At 39.4% G+C, this 14693-nt stretch overlaps 1 protein-coding gene across 2 annotated transcripts in view; it reads left to right on the plus strand.

The window, feature by feature from the left end:
- efl1 (elongation factor like GTPase 1) overlaps nt 1-14693 on the plus strand; it is a 160082-nt gene that overhangs the window by 22938 nt on the left and 122451 nt on the right. For both annotated transcript variants that reach the window (XM_071472985.1, XM_071472986.1), the window contains 3 exons: nt 1734-1891; nt 2101-2264; nt 4409-4544. In XM_071472985.1, coding sequence (XP_071329086.1) covers nt 1734-1891; nt 2101-2264; nt 4409-4544 — 458 coding nt within the window. The remainder of the gene's footprint in view (nt 1-1733; nt 1892-2100; nt 2265-4408; nt 4545-14693) is intronic.

Below are 14693 nucleotides of genomic sequence, written 5' to 3' on the forward strand. Positions count from 1 at the left end.
CAGTGTTTGGAAGCCATTACTTCATAACCACAGCGTGCATGGCCAGAAGTCCTGACATTCCCATTAATACCAATGAGGGATTGATTTGACCTCCTGAGGAAAAAAGAAGTGACTTTGCTGTGATCTGATATGAAGCATGATCTCTGACACAGTGAGTGTTTGTCTAGATGTTTGAGCAGTCCTAGGCTCAAATGAATATCACATTATATTGATAACCTTCACTTAAACATCTGTCTGCTTTTTATTTTGTTAGTCTTCTTGTTTTAGGAGGAAATAATGTGAGTGAAGTGAGCTTTACTGAGCAAGATGACTTGTGAAGTTTGAAGCTGTAAGTTAGAAGTTATTTGTTCTTAAGACTAGGTCATCATCCAGCAGGGTTTGCTCTTTTGTGGTTTCCTGCTAAAATCCTGAATTCAGGCTTTGGCCCCATTTCTATCCAGTTAATGCAAAAGAGAGGTGCAGTCAGTCCAAGTGAGTTGGCAGGACTGCTGCTGTTGTCAGGGGAAAATTATGGGCTGTTTTAAGTAGATTGTCATCATGGAACTGAACTCTGTTTTGGATGCTGTCGCTCAGGCCTATTGTGAGCAGCTGTGTTGCTATAGTCACTGTGGTGTTTTTGAAGAGGGTATGCACATTCACACATACGCCAACACTCTGACCACACTGCACATGCACACATGGGACGCACTGCATACACACAAACTCACAATACCTGCAGCAAAGCTAATGCAGAGATAATTGTATTCTTACAGCTTGCCCCTGAGGTACCTATTTTAGGGCTTAAGTTTGACACCTCAAGAATATTTACTGAACAAAGTCCATATTTTAGACATGGTTTCTGGTCAGAGAGGCAAGCAGAACATTTCAGGCGTTGTCTGAAGTCGCACTCTTCCATTGTCAGGGACAGTTGCAGTACATGTCAGCTGTGCTTCATATATGGCCTCATCTCAGTTTGGTCAGTGGAATGTAGAATGGCAGTTGGTAAACTTTTTAAAATACATACTTGGGGACAGATGATTGATATCACATTTTGTTTAATGAATGGCTGGCCATGATTAAAGAGATGGAGAAGGAAAGGGAAAAAATGAGAGAAAAGCAAAGGAAGAAAAAGAAGAGAAAGAAGAATATTATGCAAATTTCAGTTCCCTTCATCACAAAGTCATTTTAACATAATCATGATGTTTTTTACTTTTCTGTCTTTTTGACTTTTAAAGTCAGAGTCAGCAAATGACCATGCTACAAATATCTCATAATTCTGTTGGTTTATTATCACTTAGTGAAGGCAGTACTGAATTTGAAGTGAAGACTCTCTTCTGCGAGCAGTTCCTCTCCAAATACCTCTAACACCTTAACATACCTAACTAGCACTTACTGTGTACTTTCAGTGTACTTCTTTACCTGATTTCATTCGCCTTATTGAATGGATTTAGTACTTTACTACAAGGTCTCCTACTGCACTCAAGCCAATGTTGTTCCTCTCTTGTAAGTCACTTTGGATAAAAGTGAGTAAATGTAATATAATCATCAAATTATCATTACAGCCTGCATGTCATGATTTCCAACTATTTCTATGGTCTCAGCTGACTCCCTGCTCATCACACTGTATCTCCAATCTTAAGATGCAGATGTGTGTGTGTGTGTGTGGGGGGGGGGGCTCTAGCCTTCATTCATCAGACATTTTTGTGTAATTCAATACTACAGATCTGTGTGTGTGTGCGTGTGTCTGTGTTTAGGCCTCTGACCCAGGAAGAGATTGCCCAGCGCAGAGAGCTTGCTAGACAGAGACATGCTGAGAGGATGGCAGCTGATCAGACAGCAGCAGAAAGCCACAAAGACATCACTCACTCAGGGAATACACCACAGCAATGCCAACCTGAAGGACTCAGCATAGGTAAGCTGATTAATAAAATAAATTATCACTAATAATTACAGGGATGTCATGTAAAAAGCAGGTAGAGACATTTATCATTCTTCGGATGCAGCAGAAATTGTTAAATGTTTCGGACTCAGCCAAATAAAGAGAAACAGTTAGATGGTTCCTTGGTTTTGACTCTTACAAGAACATTTTTTGTTTCTGTCTGTGTTTTTTCTCCCTGTCAGCTAAGATAGAGAGTCTGACATTGAAAGACTCAAAGCCAGAGGAGGAAGAGGAACAGAGGGAGACTTTCATAGCGTTTGCCCGTGTCTATAGTGGGGTGGTCAAGAAAGGACAGAGGGTATTTGTGCTGGGACCAAAGTATGACCCTGCCCAGGGCCTGAGCAAGGTAAACACACACCTATCAATAAACCCTTACAGTACCTGCTTCACTCTTGTTAGTAATCTTCAATGGTGTCACAAGAGCTCACAAAGAAGCATCTGTTTATGAGCATTATTAGAGCTGTGAACAATTAATTGATGGGAGGAAAAATTAATTGCAGAATGTTTGATTAATTATTTCACTAATTTTTCAAGCAAAATAGTAAAACATAAGCAAAATAGCCTACATACTAATTTGAACATGTGTGCACAAAAGCTAAAGTTTCATGTTTGCACATTCTAAAGATCTTAAAAATGTGCTCATGAATGTGTTCTGAACAAGATTAGGATTATTATTCTGAACTGACATAAACATCAAAAAATCAAATATGCAGTATAGAGGAACAATATCTAGTAATAATTTCTATGGTAACATATTAACATCTTAATCATTAACTGACAATGACACACTCCAGTGACAATGTAGAATCCTGTATTTTTCAGCCTCAGTGTTGTTAATCTTCCTGGCTCACAGTCTGGACTCTAGTTGGGAAGCACAGAAATGTGGGAACTTTAGTCTTGAGGAGCATTTCTTTACCAACAAACAGCCTTAAGTGCACATACATTGCAATGCCACATTCATAGCTATACTGCTAACTGCTCACTAACAAGCTAACTCTCTGCTGCGGTCGCCAGCCTCACGGCTTTCTCTTTTTCTCTGTCTCTTTCTCTCCTGCTATGCACACACACCTACGTACTGAGCTATTCCTGAAAGGAGCATCTCTACTCCTGTAATATTTTATCTCAAACTTCTCAAATTTACTGCAGATCTTGCACAGAGATGATAAATCTGTGTAATTTGCTTGTTTACTTGCTACTTCTGGCTCTTCATGTTTATTGTGTAAGTTTAGTTTCCAGACGTCTGCACATTATACTGCAATATCATGACTGATCTCAGAGCGGTTGAAGCTTTGTCAATGACAGCTTACCTAGCACACTTTGGCTGTAGCTAATCACCGGTCAAAGATCCCAGGATGATCCTCAATGTGCATGCCACTTTCCTCTCCGCTTGCCAAGCTCCTGCCTTTGTCAATGGGATAAAATGGAAAAATGACAGAAACAATAGGTACGATGGCTGGAAGGCAAACCAGCTTGCAGGGACAATTCATGAGTAAATTACATGATGAATGCAAACAGGTATCAGATCCTTTATGGGACAGAAAGCTGTTCGGAGATCAGATGTTAGGAGAGATATGGATTCAGCTTCAGGATTGTTCTAATTTATGTGTATTTTTAGCTTTAACTGGGCAGGCACTGCTTGCCTTGCTTACCCTGATGGCACACCAATGATAAGGGTTATCAGTACAGTGCCAAGAAAAAGTATGTGAGCCCTTTGAATTAGTTTCTATCCAGAATTAGTTTGCTTCATGAATTGGTCACAAAATCTAATCTGGTCTTCATCTAAGACAACAGTATTGTCAAACACAATGTGCTTAAGCTAAACTTAATACTATCCAGTGATACTTGTCTGATAAAGTGTAAGGTAGAAGGGTTGCAATAGGTTTTCATTTGGATGGGTCCAAAATGACTACTAATGCTCACTCACCTAAAAAACTCTGCCTTCCAAAATGTCCAACTATCACATATTCACAAGACTAGAATTACCCGAAAATGTTCAGGTTCTAATAGCAAAACAGAGGCCTACAAATCACCAGAAAAACACACACAAATGGAAGTGTAGTTACATCAAGAAAGCTCACATAGTAAACCAACAAAGCATGCTTTCTACCAAAGCTGCTCAACCACACCACCAAGTTGCAGACACTTGACACACCTTAAAACTTACTGTTTAATGGTAAGAACTGAAACACAGCCAATTATAACTGCAGTTCTCTGTTACTTAAGCAGACTGTACTGTATCAATTGTTAGCAAGCTTTTGAGAGGTCACACAGATGATGATGAATTTTACTTAATAATGCATGTAATAATTTGATGTACCACCTAATGAAGCTATAGCAGTGATTACAGATACATCACAGCAACTGCAGTTTTGATACTTTGGGAGGAAATGGTGGCCTCATAATACAGAACATTTGAGCTACCTTTCAACAACAGCATTGACCTTAGACAAATCATTTAATTTACTGTGTCCATTTTCTTGTCTCTGCCAGCTGTCGGAGAGGTGCAATGCTTCAGACTGTGTGCCTGAGGTGCCTCATCTCTCCTGTTGTTCCATGGAAAGTATCTACCTGCTGATGGGTAGAGAACTAGAGGAGCTTGAGGAGGTTCCTGCCGGAAATGTCCTGGGTAAATATATTGGTTTCTTCTTTCTGATTACTGTGTTACTGCTGCTGTTATTCCCTGCTTTATTGCATAGAGTTTGGGTCACTTGTAATGTAACCCGGTTAGAGATTCTGGAATCAGGTGAGCAGTTGAAACAAATTTGATTCCAGTCTTGGAGCAAAGTGTGATTAATGTGTCTGTCGTCAGTGTTGTTTGGCCCTATCTAGTGCACATAATGTGGTATAGAGTTGTCAGGAAGAAGTTATTTTGGACTTTCAGGAAATTAAAAATTGTTGAGTTGTCTCATAGACAATTTTATTGTCCATGAAGTGTCTGTAAGGTGCTGGGCCACCATGTGCCAGCAGAACAGCTCCAGTGCACCTTGGCATTGATTGAACAACTCTCTGAAACACTACTCGGGGATAAACACCATTCTTCCAAAAACATATCCTCATTTGGTGTTTTGTTGATGCAGAGTAGCATTGTGCCAATGGATGATGATTTCGGTGATAGCTTATGCATTTGCCAACATCAAGGTGATATTTGTCTTTGTTCTCATTAATATTATCAGTTATTATTTGTTATTGTTATCATTTGTAGTTTTAAATTAATATAAAACGTAATTTGCTGCCCTGCCATAGTTTCACTTCCACATCCCTTGGGTATAACCAATGCTTGCAACACTGACATGCATGCGCGTGCGCACACACACGCATACACACACACATGCACACTCCGACCAGCTGACTGTCTTTTAAGTGCTGTTTGTTGTGTTGGTGCTGCACTTTGGCGATTTGGCGACAATTTCACAGGGTGATGATCGGGCAATCTGTCTATGGATAAGTTTGTGCAACCCTAGAGGACAGCACTGCCTAACATGTTGGTCCAAAATCTCCCATAGGTGTTCAGTTGGTTTGAGATTTGGTCACTGTGAAGGTCATAGCATATGATTCACATTGTTTCATAGCATATTAATCACATCATTTTCATACTTTGGTATATTCTTTCATAGATTGTCATACTCTAGGCCCACCAAGTCCTACAATGGTCTGCAGTGATGTTGATAGGTTTTCAGTGTGGTGAGTCCCTGGGACCCACAGGTGATCATTTGAGTGGGTCCCAGAGAAATTGAGTGGGTCCCCAATAAAATTTGTGCTTTCTGACAAATTGTAAATATTGAATGTTTTTGAGAATATGGTTATGTTAATATATGTTGAAACTATATCTGAAAATGAAACAAATAAATCTCAAATCTGAAAACTTGATTCACAAAACAACAATGTCAATGACATACAAAACTCAAATTAACAAAATGGTGTCTTCAGCAACATAAATAGCACCCAGATAAATTATCAAATAAAAGAAAGTTGAGCACTGTATAACATGTAAACAAGCATTACATGAATTCAAATAAAAACAAAGTGGTGTCTGTAGCACCAAAATGAATGATCAAATAGGAGTGTTGAGTTTAACAGGCGCACAAACCAGTACACAAATGTCTCATCACTATGGCACAGTCTACAAATGTTACCAAAATAGCACCAAAATCTTCTATGCAGTATCAAGTAAATCAAATAATTTTAAGTGATAAGAAAATGAACTGAGTCAATCAATGTGAAACTTTGACAGCAGTGAAAAGCTGTCTTCTGAAAGTTTGGTGATAAAATCAAATGACACAAAATATTTTTGCGATGTATTACAAGCAGCTCATCAATCAAACACTGTACTGATACTGTACTGTACTGAAGTACTTATCAATGATTACTTCTACTTCATAGTGTACAGCCTCCTCTGCTTGACCTCTTTCCAGTTGGCCCGTGCCTCTTTAAAAGGGAGCTCTGACCTTTGGGCCCAGGTTAACCTTGAGGAGCTTCTCTTGATGTTTCAGTGACAGCCTGTTTCTGTGAGGAGTGAGGATTAGGTTGTGAGAGGAAAACCCTTGTTTGCAGCCAGCTGTATGCACAGCCAGGGTATTTGCCAGTTAAGCAAGGATGGTGAGGTTGGGGAAATCTTCTAGATAGTACTTTGTCACCAAAGCTCCCACATGCTGTCTCTGGGGTAGTGCTGTGCTTTGTCAACTTTCTTCACCAGGGCCCACTCCTGTCATGTTTGTACTGCGCTGATGAGGGGCTGGGGACTTGTCTGATGGTCCTCCCTGTCCTCCCTCCATTGGTTGGTTTGCCTATGCCCATAGTGGGCAATAAGCAGTTCCAGCTCCTCCTCCCCATAGACATTCAACTTTTCTTCACTCATGAAGCCAATCGGATGGAGACTCATCACACCAAATGCGCACAATAGAGAGGTGTTTGGAAAACTGGAGTACATGTTATTTATCAGGTTTTTTAATGAATTTGATGCAAAACTGCTCCAGATTAAATGTGGCTCTGGTGATTTGGTGCTCTCCCTTGTACATGTTGCCCTGGATGTCTCTGGTTAAACTATTTAAGGACTCAAACTTGGACAGTGGGACACCCTCCTGGGCCATCCAGTGAGTGCTGCAGAATATGCGACTGCAATTGTTTGTTGGCCAGCAATATGTTTTATCTTCTGCTTTGGTGGCATTTTAAAACATTTTTCTTTCACTGCTTATCTGGGGAAAAAAATGGGATCTCGTCTTGCGCAAGATTTGTGCAGATGGTGTCTGCCCACAAGAAAATAATGGCTGCCAGTGACAATATATATGGCACGTCCTCTGAACTGTAAAACACCATTGACATGAGTGAATACAGCATCAGCCACTGATAACTTATTATTTACCAGTACCAAGTTCGTATCCTTGATTGAAGTAAAATCTGTGCTGAGTTTGTTTGCATGTCACAAGACTACAGTGCATCCGGAAAATATTCACAGCACTTCACTTTTTCCACATTTTGTTATGTTCCAGCCTTATTCCAAAATGGATTCAATTCATTTTTTACCTCAAAATTCTACACACAATACCCCATAATGACAAAGTGAAAAAAATTAGCTTGAAACTTTTGAAACTTTATTAAAAATAAAAAACAAAAATATAACATGTACATAAGTATTCACAGCCTTTGCTCAATGCTTTGTTGAAGCACCTTTGGCAGCAATTACAGCCTCAAGTCTTTTTGAGTATGACGCTACAAGCTTTGCACACATGTTTTTGGGCAGTTTCTCCCATTCTTCTTTGCAGAACCTCTCAAGCTCCATCAGGTTGGATGGGGAGCGTCGGTGCACAGTCATTTTCAGATCTCTCCAGAGATGTTCAATCAGGTTCAAGTCTGGGCTCTGGCTGGGCCACTCAAGGACATTCACAGAGTTGTCCCGAAGCCACTCCTTTGTTATCTTGGCTGTGTGCTTAGGGTTGTTGTCCTGTTGGAAGATGAACCTTCACCTCAGTCCGAGGTCCAGAGCGCTCTGGAGCGGGTTATCATCAAGGATGTCTCTGTACATCGCTGCATTCATCTTTCCCTCGACCCTGACTAGTCTCCCAGTTCCTGCTGCCGAAAAGCATCGCCACAGCATGATGCTGCACCCACCATGCCCTGATCACTCAGATTGGCCGGGCAGCCAGCTCTAGGAAGAGTCCTGGTGGTTCCAAACTTCTTCCATTTATGGATGATGGAGGCCACTGTGCTCATTGGGACCTTCAATGCTGCAGAAATGTTTCTGTCACCTTCCCCAGATCTGTGCCTCCATACAATCCTGTCACGGAGGTCTACAGACAATTCCTTGGACTTCATGGCTTGGTTTGTTCTCTGACATGCACTGTCAACTATGGGACCTTATATAGACAGGTGTGTGCCTTTCCAAATCATGTCCAATCAACTGAATTTACCACAGGTGGACTCCAATCAAGTTGTAGAAACATCTGAAGGATGATCAGTGGAAACAGGAAGCACCTGAGCTCAATTTTGAGTGTCATGGCAAAGGCTGTGAATACTTATGTTTACTTATGTGATTTTTTTGTTTTTTTATTTTTAATATATTTGCAAAAATTTCAAGCAGCCTTTTTCAACTTTGTCATTATGGGGTATTGTGCGTCAAATTTTGAGGTAAAAAATGAATTGAATCCATTTTGGAATAAGGCTGTAACATAACAAAATGTGGAAAAAGTGAAGTGCTGTGAATACTTTCCGGATGCACTGCATGCTCATGGGATCTCGTCAACGTTAGATAGATGAGCACATGGTAGAAATGATGACTGGTATTTTTTCTTCTTTTTTTTTGCGGACAGTGAAGTTTCATTTAATTATTTCTTTGATTTCAACACAGATTTGTTGTTCACAATAAAGCATTATTCAGGGAAAAAATTGGGTGCATCCCCAGGACGCATTGATAGTGAGTTTACTGCGTCCTTTCAAATTTTAATACATCAGGGATGCAGGACACATACCTAGCAACATCACTGGGTGATGTCTCAGAAAAGTTATAACCACAATGGTTTTAATTGGGATTATCTCAGTATGGACTTTAGATAATCAACCTCAAACTAATACCAGCATTCCAAATCGAAGGTTTGTCTGGAAAATATAGGATACAGCATTGTGGTAGGTTTAGTCATACTCGGAAGTAAAAGTCAGAATACCCCAGCCTCTGCTGCTTTGATTTTGACCACCATGTTGCTATTGGTGTATATACTGTGTCCCACAGTCAGTAGTGATTCATAGTACTACCCCTATCCAACAGGTTTCTCCTTTGTATACCTCACTCTTAAAACTTATGACCTAAATTTTGACTCAAATCCAGGTCCTTCCTAGATTCTCTCCTCATCATTTTAAAGCCTTGGTCCTCCAAGTCTCCTCCTCCCTTGAAGAAGGCGAAGCAAAAATATGTTAAGGCTTAATGAATGTACACATATTTGCAGTCTTTCTCTGACAATCACACACACCATTTATTACATGCATTCTTGATATGACTCAGTCTGTTGGCTTCATGTTCCACAGTCCATGCTTTTATTTTTTGTCTCAGAAACCTTTCCATTAATGACCTATTCTACACATTTAGACACATATTACAGCTAATTAAGCTACTATTTATACTCCCCATAGGCTCCAGCCTCCATAGCTAGCAACTGTGTAGAGATCAATTTTCTGTGGGGTGCGTACAGTCTTTATGAGTCATTTTTTGGCTTAGTACTCCAAATGTAGCTCAGGTACTCTTTAATACAGTTAGGCATTTTGAGTTAAAATTCAACAGTTGAAACTGTTTAGAACTTAGCCTGTTACTGGCTCTTAGCTTTATGTGCCAGTAATATTTACATTTTTGGGAACCTTTAATATAATGGCTACATGTACTAACAGTACAGTATTTGTGTCATTGCTGTGTCAAGACAACTGACTGCATTTAAGATTTATGGATTGTTCTGACTGTTTTTATTGTTTGTCTGAGCCATTTGGTTCACACAAACCCTCTCTCTCTCTCTTTTTCTTTCTCTCTCTCTCTCTCTCTCTCTCTCTCTCTCTCTCTCTCTCTCTCTCTCTCTCTCTCTCTCTCTCTCTCTCTCTCTCTCTCTCTCTCTCTCTCTCTCTCATGTTTTATAGGCCACTGACTTTCTAACTTTACACAGCTCACAGCTGACCCACCTACAGCCTGCTGTAGGAGTTCTACCCTCCTGATAAGCAGAGGAACACTTTGTGACAGAGAAGATTCATACAGTCCCACCCACTCACGACAACTACCAGAAATACTGCTATTACTACATGTACTACTAATATCACAAATACTACCAGAGTTGTTGCAGGATTGGTGTGAGACCTTGACTTGATATATGAACAACACGAACCAGATGTTTTTTTCAAGTTGTAAACTTAACATCTATAATTTTGACCATTATTTCTATTTCTTATAGTAGCATTGTACTTGTACTGTAGAAACAGATTAAATCACGGAAGATGGTGTATCTAAACCACTTAATTTAAAAGTGAATGCTCCTGAAATGTCACTAATAATCCCTTATGGCACATGAATACTCACACAATTATGGCAAGTACTTAAAGTAAATGTTAAAATTGCTTAAAAGGACAATATTTAATAAATGGATACAAAAAATAAATAAATGACACTGTGAGACACATTGTGTTCTGCTAAGTATAATTTAGTTTAGGGGCAAACTCGTTGCTATTTGAGTTTATGATGGGCCTGTTCCTGAAACTTTTTCCCTGATTAATATATAAGTCTTCACCAACAGTGAACTAAAAGACAAAAACAGTCTTTGAGCAACATCAGGTGTTTTTTATATATATTTTTTTTTTACTTTTTACATATCTCATGTCATATGGTCAACAACGAGCTCTGTGTGGCTATGTGGTAAGATTAGAAACGCGTACAAGCATCCTTTAGCTTATGGTACAGGCTTCTAGATCAGATGTAGCTGGTAGCTGTGGCACAGTGTCCTGCTGCTGCATGCTAAACACTGAGGTCACCTAGTGCCAGATGAAGTATTAACTGCTCACTGTCTCAAAGTATCTGGCTAAATGCAGGGTGAAAAGCACTCACAATGTAGTTGTTTTCATTTGTATAATTTCTATCTCTATTCTCAGAAAACTGAAATATAAAATAGCGATATCTGTTAACCAGGCAAACAGTACTGGTAATGCTGCACTGAAACATTGATCAGCCCACATTTTATGATCACAAAAACCTAAACTTAAACATAGCTGAATATTGTGACTGAGTTCAAATGAGTGATAACAGAAAATATTATAAGCAGCTGAAACTTGCCATCTGAATTTTACTACCACACAGGGCAAGTATAATTTTTAATTTTTCCAGAAGATCAGTAGTTCTCATCCATATTAAAATGAGAGATAACCGTGTTCATATTTAGCTACTCTGATAGTTATGAAAAAGCTCAGGATCACCTATACAACATTGGCTTTTACTTAAAACACATGTAACATTCATCCAGAAAAATCTAGATCAGTCAGATTGAGAGAGACTGTTGGAGGGAGACGTAGACATAGATAATGAGGAAAAGAGCATCGGATGAGGAAAAAAAGGAGATGAGAGAAAGGGACATGAGGGAGGTGGTGGTCACTAAATTACTGAGGGGAGAACGGAGGACAGATGAGGTGGAGAATGCTTCATGGCTGTGGGATCCCAGCAGGGCTCAACTTGGAATGGAAATTGTGTCAAGGACGACTGAGGAAGAGACAGATGAGCCAGGAGCATCAGAAACTTACTTCTACACATGCACAAGTAGGTTGTGTGTGTAGCAGTGGTGACTCAATTTAGTTTCTCTCCACATCTAAGTCAAGTCATAACTGACTTTTGAAGAAATATTCAGCAATAGCAGCATTTCACTCAACGAACAAGAATCAGTTTTAGACAGCAAATGCAACATTCCCTACAAAAGACAAATCAGGACTAATGAACTCTTGCCTCTCTTTGCCAAGTGTCCTTTAAATTTAAGGCGACTAATACCATTTCAATAATAATAAGGAATATTTTCAGTTACTAATGGGAAAAAAATTATGACTCAAACTTTTCAGGATCCACTTTTGTCCACCCTTGCTTCTTGCAAAACTCAGACAGGCAGATCGACTTGCAATGCTTGAAATGCACTTTTTATTATTATTATTATTATTATTATTTTACCTTTCTTTGGCTTTTTCTTGATGGGTTTTGAGAAGCTCAACTTGAAAGCCAAGATGGACAAGTCCGAAAAGTGTTCAGGATGAGAGAAATCTTGAACATCCACTGTCCTGCGAGTAAACTCATCTGTTGATTAAAAACCACATGACATGGATGAAAACATGTTCAACTGAGACTGTTGTTTCTATAGTAAAGAATGAACTTTGAAATTCAAAGTTATTTGTGTCAGATGCAACATATAGATAATACTGTTTGTTGATATTTAAATTTGATGGAGGACAGGGGTGTGATAGAGGAAGGGGTGTGCTTTATCGGGACGTTGTACTGTCTGAAGTGGAACACTACAAGAAAGAGTGTCATTATTCATCATCTGAGCTGCTCTGCGCTGAGGTGAACCCAGCTGGCCTTTGTTGTCACCCTGATGTGGTTGACATCAGTAAAATCATTCAGTTGATGTATTCTGCTAAAGATCTGGGTCGCTAGTCACTGCTGGCATACGGAGAGAGAAGCCTAATTCAAAACAAATGTTTTCATAAAGTCGCCCAGTGTTGAATCAGCATAATTTTTTTCACTCAGACTCTTTTTTCAGTCCTTTTTTCCTTTTTTTTTACTCCCTGAAGATTGCCTTGGTTGATTTGGGCTATGGCTGCCGCTCTTCAGACAGCTGTTTCGCATTAGGTCCTGATGATGAGAGTTTGATGTTGCCCACGTATTTAACCCATGTGACAAACTCTTGGCCTTACTAAGTTCACCATCAAACACCACTGAGCTGACTGCATATTTCCCTTTCCTGCAATCACAGATAAATCCCAAAGCTGACTGGGTGTATGGTACTAATCGAAAACACTGAGCAGAATGAAACAAAGGACTTTTGTTAAGTTACTCAGCAAGTTTCCATGGTTCAGTGTCTGTATGAGCCTATATACATACCATTCTAACTCTTATGGAAAAATACTACACAAAACTGTTCAAAGATCTGCCAATCTGCTAAGGATTGTTTTTATCAGCAAAGATACATGACAAAGAGATTTTAAGGTCAGTCAAGAGAGAAAAAAACTTAAACACACATCTGTCAAAAAGCACTTACATTTTAGTGGTGGTTCTTACTGTTGAACTGCACTCTGCAATGCAATTCCATATGCGTATATTGTACAATATTTGGCCAATAGTCATCACAGTTCTATGCCTTTGAGTTGAAGATATAATTCCTTCCATGGGTGCTGCTCTATCAGTCTCCACTCCTCTGGTTTTGGTCTATCCCATGTTGAACCTGGCCGCAGGAATTCAGACACAAGAGCATTAGTGAGGACCAGCACTGATGTTTGGTGATAAGGTTCATCCTAAAGATGTTGGGTGGGTTGGGACGAGGGTGCTGTAATGTGCCCTCACAGTTGAGTTCTGCCTTTTTCATTCCGTCAACATAACATCTTTTCAAGATAAATATTACGAAGTGCTTCACTAGGCACTAACGGTAATGTTATTTTCAGTCGGCAGTTTCAGCATTGGTAGAAATAGTAAGTGCAAAAATAATGTCAGCTGTCCACTTCCTAAATTGTCCTGCAGATATTCACAAAAATAAATGGTTTTGTTTGTTTTCCAACAGCTGCTCGTCTCAAGTTAACTCAATTGAAGCGTTTTTTAGGCAATAATGAAGTGAATCCAGCTTGTGAATGATGACGCTGTGCAGCAGCAGAAAGCAGGTAGGTGTAATAATGCAGAGTAAGCAAGAACAACACAGGAAGCAGCTCTTTTTATACAGCGAGGTGTCCTGACAGACAAGAATTACACCTGCAACCATAGTAACCATTAGACATTAAAGATGTCAACAGCTGTAGCCTCCAAATGCTTTGAGGACATAACAATTAAAAATGTGTGAGAAATATGTATTATTAGACTATAATTATAAAATGTCTTTTGTTTTTGTTGACAAGAATTATAGTAAAACTAACAATAATAAAATTACTAAAATATGCGTAAAATGAATATGCATTTTCATCAAAAGACTACGATTTATGTTAGATTATAATTTTCTGCAAAAATGAACGCTGAAGTGCACTATTATCTAAAATATTGTGTGCTGTTGTGGTTTATTTAACCCTGCTGTGTAGCTCTAAGGGTCATGCTAACATTGGATTCGCTATTTCTGGACTTGCACAGAATGTATATTCTGTTCAGATGTATATTGAGGCTAGCTGCACTGCACTGAAGGAATGATGCTCACTATGTTTTTCCTACACTTGAAACTGTTATAAGTATATGTTTATTTAGAGATACATGTATGTAGCAACAGCTGTCATACGACAGTGTTTTAAAGGGGCAACGGGGGCTATTTTGGTCCCCACCAACTCTTTTCGCAGCTTAATGCTCCACTGTATTTACCAGCTAGTCTTTTACTTTGATTATTTGCTGTTTGCTGCTGGCAGCTCGTGGGTTTATCAGCCTTGTCACTGAAAACAGCTTCTGCTGCTGCAGGAAACGGGGTTGATGAGAGCAGAGTTGCAGGTTGGAAAATCAGAACAATTAGCGAGTTTGCTAGTTAGTTAAGCTGAATTAGACTGGCTAAAAAGCCAACAAGAACTGTGATATTGGTCAATAAGTCTCTCTGGGTTTGTC

This window comes from Trachinotus anak, unplaced genomic scaffold, assembly GCF_046630095.1.
Source record: "Trachinotus anak isolate AG129_WGS33_773 ecotype Australia unplaced genomic scaffold, CSIRO_AGI_Tana_v1 ptg000042l, whole genome shotgun sequence".
NCBI lineage: Eukaryota > Metazoa > Chordata > Actinopteri > Carangiformes > Carangidae > Trachinotus > Trachinotus anak.